Raw genomic sequence first — 17,999 nt, 5'->3', positions numbered from 1 at the left:
AAAGCTTTGTAAGGTCACCCCTCAACCTCCTATACTCCAGTGAGAAAAGGCCTAGCCTATCCAGCCTCTCGTCATAACGCAAACTTTTCATTCCTGGCCATATCCTGGTAAACATTTTCTGAAACTTATCCAGCTTAACAATGTCCTTTCAATAAAAGGGTAACCAGAAATGGGCCCAGTACTCCAAAAGAGGCCTCACCAACATCCTGACCAACCTCAACCTACACTCAAAGGACAGAGGAGTGAAGGCAAGCATGCTAAGCATCTTCTTAAACACCCTGTCTACCTGTAATGCAAACTTCAAAGAATTATGTACCTGAACCCCAAGGCCCTACTTCTAATTGTATAAGCCCTGCCCTTATTTGTGTTGACAGGGAAAATGTCTGGGAAGCACTGGCCTGAAACATTAGCGTTTTTGGGAGCTGGCTGTGTGCAAATTGACTGCCATATTTGTGTTATTACAGTAGTTGTTACCTTCTTTCCCCAATCTTTTGTTGTTCTCTCCTGTTCACTCTCCCTTTATCGTGTGCAGTTTCTTTCCAGAGGCTTTTGTCAACTACATCACTTTGGGCTTGTCACCTTTGTAGGGTGGTGAGCACATGACCAATTAGAGCAGCCTTCCCCCTTACCTTGCTCTGAAAGATTACTTTAAGTTGCTGAGTGTTACAGATTTGTGAGCGCTACGAGAAAGAAATCCATTACGTCTGTGCAGCCTTCCCACACAACTGCAAATGCCTTGTGCAGCACAATCCATACACTCCTCAGCCAAATAGAACCATAGAAACCAGGATCAGGAGTAGGCCACTTAGTCCTGCCCCTCCTTTTAATTTCATTGATGATGCTCCGTTTCAATATCATATTCCTGCTTACTCCCCATTTGCATTGATGCCTTTAAAATCTAAAACTGTATCTGTCTCATTCTTGAATATATTCACTGACTTGGCCATAACAGCCTTCTGGGGTTGAAAACTTCACAGGTTCACTATCCTTTGATGTTTTCTCATCTCAGTCCTAAATGGCCTATCCTGTATTCTGAGGCTGTCTGCACCCCCCCCCCCCCCCCCACCCCGGCTTCGAGACTACACAACAATTTAGCATGGCTAAATTTAGCTGTTCGGCCCATTGACTTCATTCCAGATCTATGCAGATGTGGTCAGCCTTCTTGAAAAGAGATGATGTAAGCATTCCTACTGAACCTTCAACCAGCAGCCAAGATACCTGTTTCCTCCATAACATTCTGCCCTGTGCTAGATGGAAGGCAATCAAGATTAAATGATATAAAAAAAGACCTAACGGGATGGCAATGAGATAAATAAACAAACAAAATATAGATCTAAATGTGGTGAGGTGTAGTAGCCAAATCATTACCAACATCTGCCATCAGGTAAATAGTGATTAGACTGGAAACGGATCAACACATTGTGCTGGGACAACTGTGAGGTGCCTTATCAAAAGATGAGGCATTGTTCCTAGAGCTTCCATTGAGCTTCATTCAAATACTGCCAGAGGTCGATGATATAGAAGTCAGAATGGGAGTGGGGCGGATACAATAACTTGAATTGCTTCCTTCCATGTTGTAAATTTCCATCGTTCTAAAGTCTTCTGCTAAATGGAGCAGTCCAGCTGCAATTTAGTGTGTTCAAATGAATATAAAACCACGAACACATCCCTGACATTTAAAATTGTGCACTACACAGTTTGATCAGTGAAAAAGCTGAGCACCATAAGTGGATTGACTGCACCTCAAAAACTATAGCACACTTCCTGACTTGGGCATTTTAGATCAAGCTATTTCAGTTTAGTTAATACGATGTCAGGCATTTTTAAAAGACTCTAAAAACATTGATATTCAAACTGATATGAGATATTGACCCTTACTGAAATAAGGGAAGATTTGTGAATGGTCATATTTAATTATGCTACATTGTACAGGATTAAAGCCAGAGAAATGACCTCTTAGCTATTGTTCTTAGTCTTACAGAATCACAGAAAGATAACAGCAGACAAGGTCAGTCAGCCCATTGTGTTTGAAAGTGATCCAGGCCTAATCTCAGCTCTTGACCAATAACCCCTTTCAGTTACCAGTCTTCAAATCCATTCCCAAGTGTTTTTTTTAAATATGATTCTTTTTGCCTTTATTGCCCTTTCTGACAGCAAATTCCTGCATCACTCTCTGGGTATTTACTTTAAAATTACACCTCCTGCTCATTAAATTCTCTCCTATGGGAAATATATCCTCCTAAGTCACTTTATGTCGATCACTTATAATTTTACACTTTCAGTTAAACTCTCCCTCAGCCTTCTCTTTCCAATCAATTTCCTAACCAATCTTATCCAGTATTCCACACATTTCTTCAGATCAAACACCAGATTGTGAGAATTGCTGAAAAAAATACACACTTTATCAAAGACCTTCTTCTTGTGCTCTTCAGCATAATTTTCAAAATTACTAATTCAAGGGAAAAACCAAAACTTAGACAGCATTAGAGTAAAGTGCTGATTGGTTGGTGTATGGACTCTGATTGGTAGAAATAGATTACAGTAATTCACTGGTTCATTTCTCAGGACAATGCTCTGACTAATCAGTCAATCTGCCTGATTTAAACTTCCAACAAAGGCTGGCTGTTAACTGTCAATCATTGTTGTTTGGTGCATTATCTATGGAATTGCCTCAACCAATGAGAGGTCATTTACTAACCAATCAACAGTTTCCTTTCACATGTTCATTTTCCTGTTGAATTGGTTTTGTTGTGAGTTGTCCCGATGAGAGCAAGATAAAAGTCTTTACCAAACGTGTTTCTTTCTCTGCAAAACCAAAATAACTTTCTTATCAGAGAAGCAAGTGCATAAGCACGTACTTAAAAACATGCGAACAAGAAGTAGGATTAGGTCATTTGGCCCTGCATGCCTGCTCTACCATTGAATAAAATCACTGCTAATCTGGATAAACTTGAAATTCTCATACCTACTTAAAGTCCTCATGCAAATGGGTTACTATAAACAAAAAAATAGTGTGTGCAGAAAAATATGAGCACAGGAACTTTGCTCCCAACTAAAACAACACTTACAAAGCGATATATGTAAAATTATATTTATAAATTCTAAGTAATTATAACTATATATAATTAACTAACAAAAGATACAATGGTTCATAGATTAGATTTAGATTTTATTGTCATGTGTACTCAAGTACAGAAGTACAAGAGTCCAGTGTTGCTATAACCTTAGTTGTCAAGGTTACTAGATACAAAAAATCTTGGGTACAAAGTAGTAACAGAAACAAAGTTAAAAAGTTAAACATTACTTCATAGAAAAGGTAGAAAAATAAAGAAATGAGGTAATAGTTAACAGTAAAGTCTTTCCTAATTTAAACTAGGGGAATAAAGGAAAAAGTTAGAAGTTCAAGTCTTTGATGACTCCTCTGCTTATCTCACTCTCCAGGAGACACTGGCTGCCTGTTCTCAACACCACCATCACAGATACTGTCACTGCTATTGAAGCTACTGCCTGTCCATATTCCCCCAGTGCCTCAAGAACATACCCAGGCAGGACCCCCTCGCAATCCACCAGAGAAACATGTATCAATATTGCAAATGCCTACTTTGTGCAACACTACACACTGGGTAGAAGTCTCTCAATCCAATCATTGTGGATGTAGAGGTGGGAAGGGCTAGTAAACAGGAAGGAAGTACATCAAAGCAGCTCCATAATGTACTCTGATCAGCAGGGAGGCTTCCCATGTGGATGGGTGAGCTTTTAGCATCATGGAGATGAGCAATTGAGCCAAATATAGACACAATTTGATTTAATTTTGCAATGGCAATAGAAGCAACCTCCCTGCACTAACCAGAAAGGCCAGTAGAATTGAAGGCTCCATTCCCTGAAGAAGGGGAAGCTTGCAGGAAAGTCTGAATCTTTGACATTCCCCTCCAGTTCCAATCATTTCTTCCCTAATAATTTTTACTTTAAATAGATGTCTCAGAGGGTTCCTCCCATGTTAGGTTCTTGGCCTGCCTCTTCAGACCCCAACACTTCTGAGGGCCTCTGAGGTTCCAGAGCTGTGACCCTTTGTTTGAGTCAGTCGTCTTGAGAGCTTATTGGGCTTTCTTAAGAGTCTCAAGCAAGGAGGTGGCCAACACGGAGGCTGTCTCAAGGAAGAGTGTGTAATTGGGCATATTGCTACTTCTAAATGTAGATCCAGGATCCTCACTGGCAACTTTGAAGTTCTGAAACCTGTGTGAAAATCCAGCCTATAAAATCTGACACTGACCTGTTATCCTACGGTAAAATGTTACAACGAGGGTTTCATTCTTAGTTCCAGATGTCTGTCCTGGATTATTTGGTCTGACAGCAACCCATTTCCAAAGAAAGCACTTTTTGGTTTACTACTTTTAGGATCTCAACAAAACAGTACAATAATTTCAATTGAGTTTACTTTCTTTTCCCTACATTTCAGTATGTTATTCTTTCCATTTTCTAGGGCAGATGTGCTTAGTAACCTAATAGTGTGTTTTGGTCTTGTGTTTCTATCTGATTTTAAACACTGACCTATTCTAGGTCTTCAGACTTAGGCAGGCAGAGTGATAAGCATACTACATAAACATTTTCACCTGCAAAGCATTTCTAAAACAGACGCGCCTTAGTCAATACCAGTCACAACCAGTTAGGTATAAATTTCAGCAACACAGGGATTTACAGAACGTGCATTGCTATTGCAAAGGACATTGCTGCAAATATTAGGTGATACTTTTCTGCAAAAACGTCTCTAATCTTGCTGTAAATCCTAACAGAAGAGGCATGGGCTCAGTAGAATCAACTTATTTCCTTTACTTTGGGTTCAAGTCTTCAAAGCCCAGCACTGTAAAGAGCATGAAAAGGCAACAGCGCAGATCAAAGTTTGTGCAATAAAGTAAAATGAAGGTTGGGGACTAGGCAACCTGTTTTACATTTTGGTCAATAAAATACAATACAGCACAGGAACAGGCCTGTTGGCCCATCAAGGCTGCGCCAATTCCTAGTCCTTATTTAGACTTGCTACTTATTGCTCATATGCAGTTTCTGTCCCTCTGCCTCCTGTTTATTATCATGATATAGCATAAACTAATACGTCATTGCTAACATATCTACTTCCACCACCTTCACTGGCAGTGTGTTCCAGGCACCCACCACCCTCTGTGTGAAAAATTTTCTATGCACTTCGCCCTCTCTCAGCTTGAACCTGTGCCCTTTCGTAGTTGACATTCCCACCCTGCAAAAAAGCCTCTGATGATCCGCCTTATCTATGCCTGTCATAATTTTGGGGACCTCTATAAGGTTTCAGCAGTTGTCTGTTCAGTAAAAATAATCCAAGTTTATCCAACCATTCCTGATAACTGAAACCCTCCGGACCAAGCAACATCCTGCACCCTCTCCAAAGCATCCAGATCCTTGTGGTATGTTATGACCAGAACTGCACACAATTTTCTAAATGTGGCCTAGCTAGATTTTTACACAGTTGTGACGTAACTTGCCAACTTTTATATTCAATGCCCCTTACTATAAAGGCAAGTATGCTGTATGCCTTCTTGACCACCTTATTTGCCCATGTTACCACTTTAAGGGATCTGTAGACCCTGTACACCCAGGTCTTTCTGTATATCAAAGCTCTTACGAGATTGCTTATTTATTGTATAATTCACAACAGAAATTTGATCTTCCAAAATGCATCACCTTGTATTTGTCCACGTTAAACTGCATCAGCCATTTCTCTGTCCACATCTGCAATATATCTTTTGGCAATCCTCCTCACTATCAGCAACTCTGCCGATTTTGGTGTCATCTGTAAACCTACTAATCAGACTACCTACATTTTCCTCCAGATCATATATACATATTACAAACTCAAACATCCCAGCACTGATCCCTGTAGAACACTAGTTACTGATATCCATTCCGAAAAGCACCCTTCCATTGCCATTCTGTCGTCCATGACCAAGACAGTTTTGTATCCATCTAGCCAGCTCACCCAGATCCCATGAGTATCCCAGATACCTTTTGTATCTGCCATGAGGTACCTTATCAAATGCCTTAATAAAATTTATGTAGGCTTTCCTTCCATCAACTATCATTTTTGTCACCTCCTCAAAAAATTCAGTCAAGTTGGTGAGACATGACCTTCCCTACACCAACCCATGCTGCTTATCACTAACAAAGTCCATTCACTTTTAAATGTGAATTAATCCTGGAATTTCTGAAACCTGGCCTGAGACCAAAGAGAATACAAAGATATCTGTTAAGGCCCCACTTATACCCTCTCTTGGCTGCCACAGTATCTGGGATTGATCCTATCTGGCCCTAAGGACTTGTCCACCTTAATTTCTTCCTCCTTCATTATGTTGATTTGCCCAAAAGTATTCACACACCTTTCCCTGATCTCAACATCCTTCTCTTTGGTGAGTACTGATGTAAAAGACTCATTAAGGATCTTACCTATTTCATCTGTCACCACGCATAATCTCTTTCCTTTATCCTTGAGTGGGCCTGTTCTTTCCTTAGCTATCTTCTTCCTTATAATACACCTAAAAGTCCTTGGGGTCCTCCTTAACCCTGCTGGCCAAGGACATCCCATAGCCTCTTTTAGCCTTCCTAACTCTGTTTCAGCATACTACTTTGTTTATATTATTTAAGGGTTCTGTTTTTTTTATTGCCTAGACCTGAGATATGCTTCCTTTTTTTTGACTAAGCTGATAAATTTCCCTTGTCATCCAACTGCACTTCCTTCCCTCACAATGGAGTATATATAGGGCCTAACACTATGTGTTTATTGTTGGCTTTCTTAGAGAACCAGGTTTCTAGGAGTTCCCGTGCTGGTCTCTGCTTTGCCTGTCCCAGGATCCTGGTGCTGTCCCAGTTGAATTGGTGGTTTTCCTTATTCATGTGGATAGAGATGAGTATTAGTCATTTCTTTTTGTTGCCAGTTGATGTCATGTACCTTTGTGGCTAATTTCCTTCCTGTTTGTCCAACGTAATGTTTGTCAGTGTCTGCAGGGAATCTTGTATATGACATTGGTCCTATCCATAGCAGGTAGTGGGTCTTTGGTTTGGGTGAACAGTTGGCATAGGGTTGATATGAGTTTGCATGCCACTCTGATACCCAGTGGTCATAGGAGTCTTGTGGTCAGTTCAGATGTGTTCATGATGTAGGATAGCATGATGAGTGTCAGGGCACGTGATAATTTCCTGCTGTCATTCATGTGATAGGCATCTTCTGAGCCAGTTTTTTGGCTATCCATTGCCTTTGAATACAGAAGAGGTACTCTTCTTTTTGGCACTGCTGCCCGTTTAAATAATGGTTCTTGTGCAACTTTGTATTAGAAATGCTGCTTGAAATTCAGTGCTTGGTCAGTGTGCATGGCTTTCCTGTGCCCCTTTGTTAGGAATTCCCTATTGGTCCTGTGTTCCACCCTGACATCCAGAAATGGGAGCTCTTTGTTCTTCTCCCCTTCTCTGGTGAATCTGATCCCAGTGAAGGTGTTGTTTATTAGTTTGTGTGTCTCGTCTAGATTGGTCTGTTTAATACTGACAAAGGTGTCGTTATTGTAGCATTTCCATAATTTTGGCTGGATTAGTGGTAAGAGCCATACTTGTTTAAATGACAGGTGGGAAAACACAACAGCACTTCATCAGAAGCTGTGCTGATGATGTTACCCAGGAGGGTAAATGAAACATCCAAGGAACAACCAGCTCGGCAAGCCAAACAAGCACAATAAATTGTTCCATGAACAAGTGAAAGACAACACAACCAATAATACAGTAATAACTGTGCAGAAGCGAATTTCAATAGCAATTGAAAATGAAAAATGACACAAAATAGGAGATACTGGTTGGTGGAATCGTTATTCAACAAATAACAATCCGGTATTGAAGTGTCAGCAATGGTGGTGACCAAGAAACAACTGTCACAAAATTCATCAGGTTCACTAACACCCTCTCAGTCTGGACTACATGACTTCTGAACCAAATGCACTTGAATCTTATATGCCCTCTAAAATTGCCCAGCAAAATCACTGAGTTCAAGGGATGCAATTAAGGTTAGTGACTAAACTTTGGCCTTGCCAGCAATATGCACATGTATCTCATGAAATGATTCTTGTTTTTAAAAAAAGGACCTTAACATAGCACTGCAAGCTCAAAACTTTCACCAGTCTTCCAGACTGAAAACATGAAGCCAATGGTCAGATTTACTGATGACTTAAACAGAAGACATTTCAAAAACACAGCCCAGTGATAAAACAACTAAATCTAACTGCATCCCACCTCCTTGACCTGTCCGTCTTCCCTGGACTGACCTATCCCCCTTCCTACCTACCCACCCATCATCTTTTCTCTCCATCTTCAGTCCGCCTCCCCCTCTCTCCCTATTTATTCCAGAACCCTCACCCCATCCCCCTCTCTGATGAAGGGTCTAGGCCCGAAACGTCAGCTTTTGTGCTCCTGAGATGCTGCTTGGCCTGCTGTGTTCATCCAGCCTCACATTTTATTATCTTAAAATCAGTATATGTCACAATTGGAAACTGCAAATTGTTTCACCTAGTGGTGATTCTTGTTTTAAGCTATAGTCTTGAAAATAGTAGATGTTATTGTATAAAATCAATTATGGTCACCTACACAGTCATTTGAGTCAAAATTGACCCTTCACCTTTCTACTTGAAGTAGGTGGTGAGCTTATAAACATCCAACTTTTAAAAATTGCCTCAAAACACAATAGTTTGGTACCACAGCTCTATCAAAAAAGTCAAGTATTCCATGATTTGACTCTGGCAAATGCCTGGGGAACTCCAGAGGTAATGTGTAGGAGCTGTTGAGAAACTGCAAGTCTTTCATGTTCCATTCTCTGCCGAGAATAATTTGGCACCATGCTCTGCATTTGATTTTACTGCTGTTACAGTACATGCTACACCTTCAAAAATTTCCAGGGTTTTAGCATGTAGCTAAGAATTTATCAGTTCTTCTCTATTCATTTCAGAGATGTCAGCTTCACTGGCTAGGCTGACATTTAGTATCCCAGACTGCCCAGTTATGAGTCCACCACTTTTCTTTGGAGCTGGAACTACATCAGCCAGGTAAGGATGGCAGATTACCTTCCTTAACAGACATTAGTGAACTTTTACAACAATTAACAGTTGTTATGCAGTTGCCATCAGGCCATTTCTTTATTCCAGATTTTGGCAAATTCAAACCCAATCTGTCTGTAGTGAACAGCACAAATGAAAGCAGATAAAGTGAAAACTGTAGCAATGACAGCCTGTCTATGCCTGAATGAGAAAAAAAACTGAAAACAGAAGTCTCACAGCTATGAAATTACAAAGATTGCAGAAATTTTGATTGGAAAGTCAAGTGTTTGTGTGCAGAATGGACAATCAAATTCCAAATAAAAGCTAGGCTTTTAAAAAAGGATTGAGGGGCAACCTCCTACAATATCAACTGACATGGGGACCAGTCAGGCAAGTTGAAAGATCAATAAGTTAGTGTGAACAGGGTCAGATTGTAAAAAGATAGGTCTGGAAAAACATTACACAGATTCATTCCATCAAGGTGACATTTAACACAAGAATAATTAACTATAAAAGCAAAAAATGTTTCCAAGCACTATGGCCTTTTTAAAATCCCAGACTGTTGCAAGTTGGTAATTGTTTTAATTGGATAACAATATCAAACTTTGTCTTAATATTTTAGCAAACGGTTGCTGGATGGAAGCTATCGTGAAGTCATACGAATGTTGCAATTTCCACAAAAATCAGTATTGCAAAACAATCATGAGGCAGCACTTTAAAAATATTTCTAGGCTATAACTCATTGCTAGTTTAGTCATGGGATATTAAACTCCATATCCACCAACTTAATCCTGGCAACCACTATTTACCTAGTTGGGGTTTCAGCCCAAGTCACTCCATTATGTTTGCTTCAAAGCACAACTCACCCAAAGCTGCCATTTAGATTTTACCCAGTAACTGACCATTAATCAGATTAATGCCAAAATCCTAAATTAGATTACACTGAGCTAAATTTACAGTAAATGCTTACTCCAAAGGATACAAATATGAATAGGCTCACATGCTAAATAAGAGGGGAATGTGGATTAACTGCAAGCATGAAGATATGGGTAAAACTTTTAAAAGAGCTCAAATCAGAGCAAGAGGACAGCCACTTCTGAAAGCAGAGATGTTAATTTGCTTACACTCGTCTGACCTCAGTTGCAGGAACATCTGCTTGTAAATCCATCTGAGATAATTAATGACCATTCATTAACAAAGCAAAGTCTCACTGAAAATTAACCTTTGAGCATCTGATGCTTTCACCTGAAATGGTTTCAAAAAATGTCAAATAATTTAAACAAAGTATTAAGGAAGCTTAACACCAACCAAATTACTGTTTGCTGTCCATTAGTCAATCGACATCATTCAGTTATGTTTTCTGCATGTGCCAGTTCCAAAGTTAACCCAACAACTATTTCCTAATTTGGAAGATAAAAACCAAATCAATGGCAGTAAGGTGTTAGATATCCATATCACCACTTTGCACTAAAACAGATTTGCATAGCCTAGTCCCCAACCCTGGAGTAACCCAAATTTTGAAATCAAAATTAATTGCACTTAGCTGTTTGGTGTACAGTTGCTTAGCAAGTTTAAATAAAATCTCCCATATTCCTATGTCTTCAACACACAAACTGAACCAGGAGCAACGGCAACATTGTAACCATACCAGTCAAATTGATTCTATACCAACATGGTGCAAGCACAATCAATTTTGCTTGCAATACTTTTTACAGCACCAACTCAGCAACAGGTCCCTATTCCACTGGGATCCCTTTAAAGTAAAACTTAATTCTAAACAGGGCAAAGGGTAGGAACAGAGATATTAAAAGGGATGGATTAAGCTTTGTTGCCTGAAACAATGATAATCAAAACCATTTTATTCATTCCAAACTAAGACTTCAACAGTAAAAATAAATTTTATTCAAAATTAATGAAACATGTCAACCAAAACTAAAAGTGTATGCAGTTAATTTCATGGTGAGCAATTTATTTGTTATAATCATAACATGCAAACTGAGATACAGTACAAGTGAAATTATCCAAGTGACCATCACTGAACCTGAAGATTCTCCTGAGGCTGCAATGCTAGATAAGACAGAATTTCACCAATATACCTTCACAGATGAGACAAACAAAACAAAAAACCCAAAACAGGAGAGCAAGATAAAAGCACAAGTTTATTCTTCATCAGATGAGTCTCTTTCAAATGTATACACCATGAAGAAAGCGTCTGGTCTTTTTGGGACGAGGGGATGTCCAGGTCTCACAATCTCAAAGCCAAGAAAGCTAAATGTGCGAAGCAGTGAAGCTGGAATTTAGAAACAAAAAAGTGTTAACACTTTCACGTGAGTAGTAATTTCTCCAGCTGGGTCTGTGCATGGGGAAGGGTCCAGATTTCAGTTGTTCTAAAGACAAAGCTGTCAATATTTACCATTACTCCATAACAGTTTGCACACAAAATTAAACATCAAAACTCTTTAGGTGCACTCATTTCCCACTTCAGGTGAACTGTTCAATGAGAAACAAAGCAAATCACTGATTAAGCTCAAACCTCCAGGCTTCATGCCAGGCTTTATGAAAAAAAACGTTGTGCCATGTTGAGCGAGGGGCAATTTCCTTTAAATGTACCAAATCACTGTTGAACAGCCAAAAGGTCTGAAAAACAAACTTCTCTATTCTACAGAACTCAAATTAAAGTTTGATACTTCAGTTTGCACATTAATCCCCACATATGTACCAATCACTCTTTTTATATAAAGTTGTAAAACAGGAAGATGTGTTACTTCCTGGTTTGCTCACAACTGTCAGTTGTCCTGACTAATTTTGCTTGTGCAGATTTCTTGAGGTCTCTGTGGTGCTAACTTCCACAAGCAGAGTGAATGCAACAAGCTGTTGACAGCTTGCTCATAGCAGCTACATAGCTTTGAGGGGTGACTTCTGTTTAGTCTGTGATAACTGCTGCTGGTCAAAGAATTTGCAGAAAATCCACCTATATGCATATTCAATTGTGGAGGACAGTGTTGGGGGGAGAGAGTGTAATAATTTACCACTACCATCCAAATTTTATATTCTCACCACATAATCCAAGCTAATGACTGATACACCGGTTACAATACATGACCCAAAACCTACATCATGGTCTTCAAGTTTTCAGAAAATTGTAGAAAACTGCAAAAGTCAATTTTACAAACTAGCTGAATTTAATAGTCACAGCTTAAATGTAAAGTGCAAGAGATTTTTTAAAAGAGACAAAATACTGAATGAAGTTAGCTGAGCACAACATTCTACATGTGTACAAGGAAGTTTACAAACCTATGACTATTAACAAAGAGAATTCAGGCAATCTTAAAATGCAATTCTTCTACTCAAATGCAATTTTAAAAGGCAGCAAAAAAGATGGTTAGATTTTGCAAATTAGGAAACAACTAGTGCCAAATGTGGCTAATCATTACACATCAAGTCTCAAAGTTGGATACATAGTCTATTTAATCCAACCCAGTCATTTCCTTTGAAGGCTGAATCAGCAAAGGTTTTTAAAACAGAAGTTCAACCCTCACGATGAGCAACTCAAGGGTTTGAATGCCCTATTTCAGATGGCCGAAACCAGGCAAAAGATGCAGTCATCCCTGAGCACTGCCTCTATTACTGAGCTGAAGCTGCTGTGCCAGAACTGAACAAATTTGATCAAAAGTGGTCCTCTTCACCAAGTGGTCCTCCTGTCCAAATCAGAAGTCTGTCAATGGGTTCATAATTTGCACCGATCACCCGCACAGAATTACATGAAATCAAATTCTAAACACATCCTAAATCTCTCCACTAAAGCATACAAGTACTTCAAGAGCTCTAGCGTTGCAGACGACTTAAACAAGATGCATCATAGATTATACTTTCAAACAATGTTCCAATGCGTATCAAACAGCTAAGTAAATTCTCTATTTCTGCACTCAGTGGACATAGGACAGCCACTAATTTCAATTTTGAACTCAAAGCACGAAACTACTGTTGCAAGAAAATGCTAAGGAAGACACTGGACAGCACTTGCATTGCCAATATACTGTTCACTTTATACTAGATAAAATTATGGCTATAACCAGGCTTGACCAAGAAGAGGAGTACCACAAGGCAGTCTACAGATTGGTGAAAAAAGGCCTTTTGCAACAGAGCTATACAGCGTAGTTCTGTCTGGCCATTTGGAACCATGCTCATACAGCTATCAATTCTAAAATTATGTAGCTTTTCCCTTATACCAATAAGCTGGAACTAATCAGTGAAGATTGCAGACAAAAACGAAGTGCAAGCTTCAACTCTGGCAAACGTACTTGGATTTTTACAGAATCAGGAAGATGAGATTTTCAACTAGCTTAACACTGTGCCAGAGACGTTTGAATTAGAGAAGAACATTTGTTTGTGACAACATCCAACTGCCACCCCTTCAAAACCAATAGTAAAAGCTTACCAACCAAAATCAGAACACAATTTAGAAAATGCAATTGCAAAAGTTAATTGTTTCCTTTAATCAGTATTGTAACAAGAAACTTTGGTCCGACAGTCAATTCAAGTTATCATCTGAGTTAAAAAAGCTAAATCCAAAACAGCCAGCACAGATATCTTGAAAGGGATGTGACCATGCAAATGTCAGAAAGATATTTCTTATGGAAGGATAAAGAACTGGGGTCATGTTCAAAACCAAAGTCTTGAAATTCTGTTCTACAAAAACTGAATGCAGAATCTAAATATTTTAAAGGCAAAGGTAAATTGATTCTTGATTACCAAGGGTATGAAAGATTATTAGGGATATACAGGAATGTTTAGTTGTGACTGATTTGCTTTTTCAGTGTCAATCTTATAGAATGTTGAAGATCTAAAAGACAAGTTGGCCTATTCTTGTTTGTAAATAAAATTTGATAAAACTTCACCTCCATGTTAAGCAAACAAGGTTAGAGGAGCAAGGAGGAACCAAGAAACTGTCTGGAATTCCAGATAAGTGAAGGAAACAGCCATGACAACACTAGAACAACATTCCCAAATTACACTGTTTACTTGTAAGTCAGAAATGTTTGCCATATAAACATGTACATTGAGGGCCACAGATGTTATCAATACTGCTTTGTTACCTCGATCATCCCTGTTCTTGTGGAAGCAAATGAACACATGCTCAGCTTGAAGATGTTCTTCTGCAAATTCAAGCAAGATGGCAAAACTGAAAGACAAAATGGATTCAATGCTGAATTTATTTTTCAATAAAGCAAAGCTCATTAACATGAAAAGGTTTGGATTACTTTATGTTCTATTAGTGACTATACTACATATTTGAGCTTTAAAATATCCACTGGTTTATAAAAAAGGTAAAAATGCCATTATCCAAATGGATCACAGGGGTGCTCTCCCATTAGAGACACACAACTAGTGGTGGCCTCCAGTTAAGCCATCAGAACTAAGGCAAGGGAGAGACCAAGGAGAGAGTTCTTCAGTGCCAAAAACTGAACCCACACTATTGGTATCATTCTTATCACAAACCAGCTGCCTAGTCAACCGAGCTAACCGGCACCACACTGGTTTGTATAGTTATGATGTCAAGTCAGAGAACAACATTTCAACTCAGCACTCCATTTCCATTCAGATTTGTGGCACAACAATCAGAATAAAACAAACTGACCAACCAATGACTTGGCCTATTTCCAGCTCTAAGTCATATTACAATGTCAGTGGATTAGTAAGAGAGCCATTTATTCTACACCCAATGCTTAACTGTAAATCATTTGGTCAAGCAAAAACTAAGCAATAAAATTTCATGCATGAATGTTCTGCCATGCTAATCATGTGCAGTACCACATACCTTTCTTTGCTTCCTTCTGGCAAGAGCCCACCTGGGAGTTCAATGTACAGATTGTTATTATTCAGTACTGCTCTCCAGTGAACAACTCTTGCATCAGTAAGCTTGGACTGGAAGTGCAGAATCTTAGTCCTGCCATTTGCACTCAAATCTTCTGTTACACTCAGCCGATTATCCTGGAGAAGATGATTAATATTTTATCATGCTCTTTAAGGAGACTGGATTACTCAGAAACATTTCAAAATCATGCACATATCTACTGTTAAATCTGCAAAAGCAGTTATTACATAAGCATCATTGCAGTTGTCCTCAGCCTGCAGACAAGGAACGCAAGTTAAAAGTCACAACTCCTACAATCTTTCAGATTTCTTATGCTTTCTTGGAAACGACAACTGATCTATTCCATTAACGTAAGCTACCATTACACCCAAGCCAAGGAGCACTTAAAGCTCAATTTCAACCTCAACCAAGAAAAAATACCCCCTACTTTCAAATTCTTACTCATGCAGCAAATTCCCCTAATTACATTCTCATAGCATGGATTCCTGTACCAAGAAGAATTCAAAGTTTAGTTACTAATTTTGCAACTTAATAGCTCAAAACTTACTGAATACAGTATGTTAGCTGCAAGATTGTGATCCCTTTGACCATTCCCTCGCCCACCTGGGATCTTCAAGGGTGGGTGAGGGACATCAGGAACACCACAGAGGCCCCGGACTAGGGTTACGACAGCAACTGGACGACAGCCTGGGACTGAAACAAAATAGGATTGAGAGCAATTTCACCATCTAGATTCAAAACAACAAAATTAGAAATTCATGTTTCTTTAAAAAACTATCCACACCCAGTATAAATTCAAGTCTGAACTCAAAGCAGCTCAACTACAATTCGTTAGATAAAGTTTGATGTTGACAATCTTCCAACTTTTTTTTGCTTCAAGTATAGTCTCAGGTGAAGTTTTCAGTCAGCAAGGGAGAACAATGCATAGCTTTAAGATTCAGCATAGGTTTGAACCAGGTCAACCCAAAAGAGGCAAAAACTCTATACCATGCCCAATTATGCTGTATTAAAGTAAATAGGAGAACATAAAATCATTTAAGGTTACAATGTACAGCCAAATTACCATGGCAATATCAAATTAGAATAACCAATTTACCCTTTCAGACCAGTCAGACATCTTAGCATTTTATTTGGTTAATTCTCCCAATGTCCAAAATTAAAAATTATTTTTTAAAATGGTAGCACATAATATCATCAAAATAGCATTAAAGCCAGTCACGTTCCATCCTTTTTCTCCCAAATGCCACTGTAGTGGTAAAAGAGCAGAATGCCATGAGAAGTGTGGATGTTAAAACAGTCTGGTCGGCCTCATGACTTGGCAAAAAAGGACAGGCGCTGAGGGAGAAAGTGCAAACTTCCTGTTGCATTCTCAGTCTCCAACCATCAGAGCACCACGTCGACTCAGAGATACAACCCCCAGAGAATTTCCCAGCCTCTTAATTTATCTGTCCACAGCCTTACAGAAAAACAACCCTCGGCCTTGTTTTCCCCTCAACTAAAAACCAGTCGCCATTTTACAAACCCTACACTTCGCGTCCACCCATTTAACTTTTGGTCACGCTCCATGATGATTAGAAATAACTAATCGAGATTATACCATTTTTCGGGGGACGGGGGGGGGGGGGGGGCGAGCTTTCGTTTCTTGGGGGGGGGGGTGAGAAGAAGAATGGCCGTAGGTTTAAATCAATATAATGGAGAGAAATTAAAGACTCCGTCGACGGAAAACCACTTTCTTAACCGCATTCGTGTGCGAATATTTGGCTTATTACACCCAGTGTACAGCAAACGCAGGTATTTAATCTGGAGAAATGAAATTTAAAGACAAAAAGGGGTAGAAGAAAGTGAAGCCAATCTCGCCTCGCGTTTGTCTATTTTCTGTTATTCCAAGCGGAGAAAACCCCCTACCTTTCGGTACTAGTATTACTACTAAACGTCATGGATGGCATTTTGTTTCCTTCTTTCTCTCTAGCAAAACAGTGACTATTCAAAATGCGCTGAAGGGAGGTCTTGACCATCCGGCCTTAAAGGGGTTTCCTCCACGGGACACCAGGTGAAAGGCTCTGCCGTGCCGGACACGCTGGTCTGGAAATATAATTAAAAAATAAAGCGAAAACTAGCTAACTGCCTCACACGCAGCGTCTGGCAGTCCGACCGACTATGACGCAGCAACCGGCGGGGCGGGGTTATTTATAGACCGCGGCCGGGGAGAGGCCGCGCCGCCTCATGGGAAATGGTCGTCTGCCCCTCTTTCTCTCTCCCAACCCCCACGTTCCCGCCCCACCAAAACTCCAGTTTAACGGCTTTTTCCTTCAACTCCTTCCCTTCCCCCCCACCACCAGCCACCAAAGCAAAACTCAAATCCAACGGACTATCGCCGAAGGTTTTCGTTTTTAAAAATATTTCCAACTTAAAAAAAACACAATTGCTCGTATTCGGGATTATGGGTAGTATATTTAAGTTTCGATTTTTAAAAATATATATATATGTATTTATATTTATCAAGCATTATTTCAAACACTAACTACTGCCGGCGAGATTTTTTTCCCCTATATGAAATTATTTTAAATATCGTCGTTGGTTGTCGGCGGAAGTGAAGTTTGATCAGCATCTGCGGCCTTTGTGATTTTCGTTTTTGTAGTTTTTATAGGGTACAGCGAAATGGCGGAAGGGGGGGGGGGAGGAGGTGGTGATGGACTGAGGTTAGAGCAAAGCCGTCCTATCCTTACATTTCTTATATTTATTACCGACTATCACTTCTAATTGTTCAAAGCACTGGGTTGGGTGGTGGTTGTTTTCACAAATCCAATATTTCAGTCGGTGAAATCAGACATTCCCCCGTCAGTGGTAATGGGAACTGCAGATGCTGGAGATTCCAAGATAATAAAATGTGAGGCTGGATGAACACAGCAGGCCAAGCAGCATCTCAGGAGCACAAAAGCTGACGTTTCGGGCCTCTCTGATGAAGGGTCTAGGCCCGAAACGTCAGCTTTTGTGCTCCTGAGATGCTGCTTGGCCTGCTGTGTTCATCCAGC

The 17,999-nt window shown here is 39.7% G+C and overlaps 1 protein-coding gene across 1 annotated transcript; it reads right to left on the bottom strand.

Moving 5' to 3' along the window:
• Window positions 1-10,971: 10,971 nt before the first annotated feature.
• On the bottom strand, window positions 10,972-17,147 carry oaz1a (ornithine decarboxylase antizyme 1a). Its single transcript, XM_048559530.2, is given in 6 exon segments — window positions 10,972-11,382; window positions 14,189-14,274; window positions 14,911-15,083; window positions 15,515-15,601; window positions 15,603-15,660; window positions 16,873-17,147. Coding segments are annotated over 6 exon segments (645 nt in total). The 5' UTR covers window positions 16,983-17,147; the 3' UTR covers window positions 10,972-11,251.
• Between the last annotated feature and the right edge of the window lie 852 nt (window positions 17,148-17,999).

This window comes from Stegostoma tigrinum, chromosome 30, assembly GCF_030684315.1.
Source record: "Stegostoma tigrinum isolate sSteTig4 chromosome 30, sSteTig4.hap1, whole genome shotgun sequence".
Taxonomy (NCBI): Eukaryota; Metazoa; Chordata; class Chondrichthyes; order Orectolobiformes; family Stegostomatidae; genus Stegostoma; species Stegostoma tigrinum.
The sequence above is the reverse complement of the archived record's forward strand: the minus strand, read 5'-3'. Positions and strand labels throughout refer to the sequence as shown.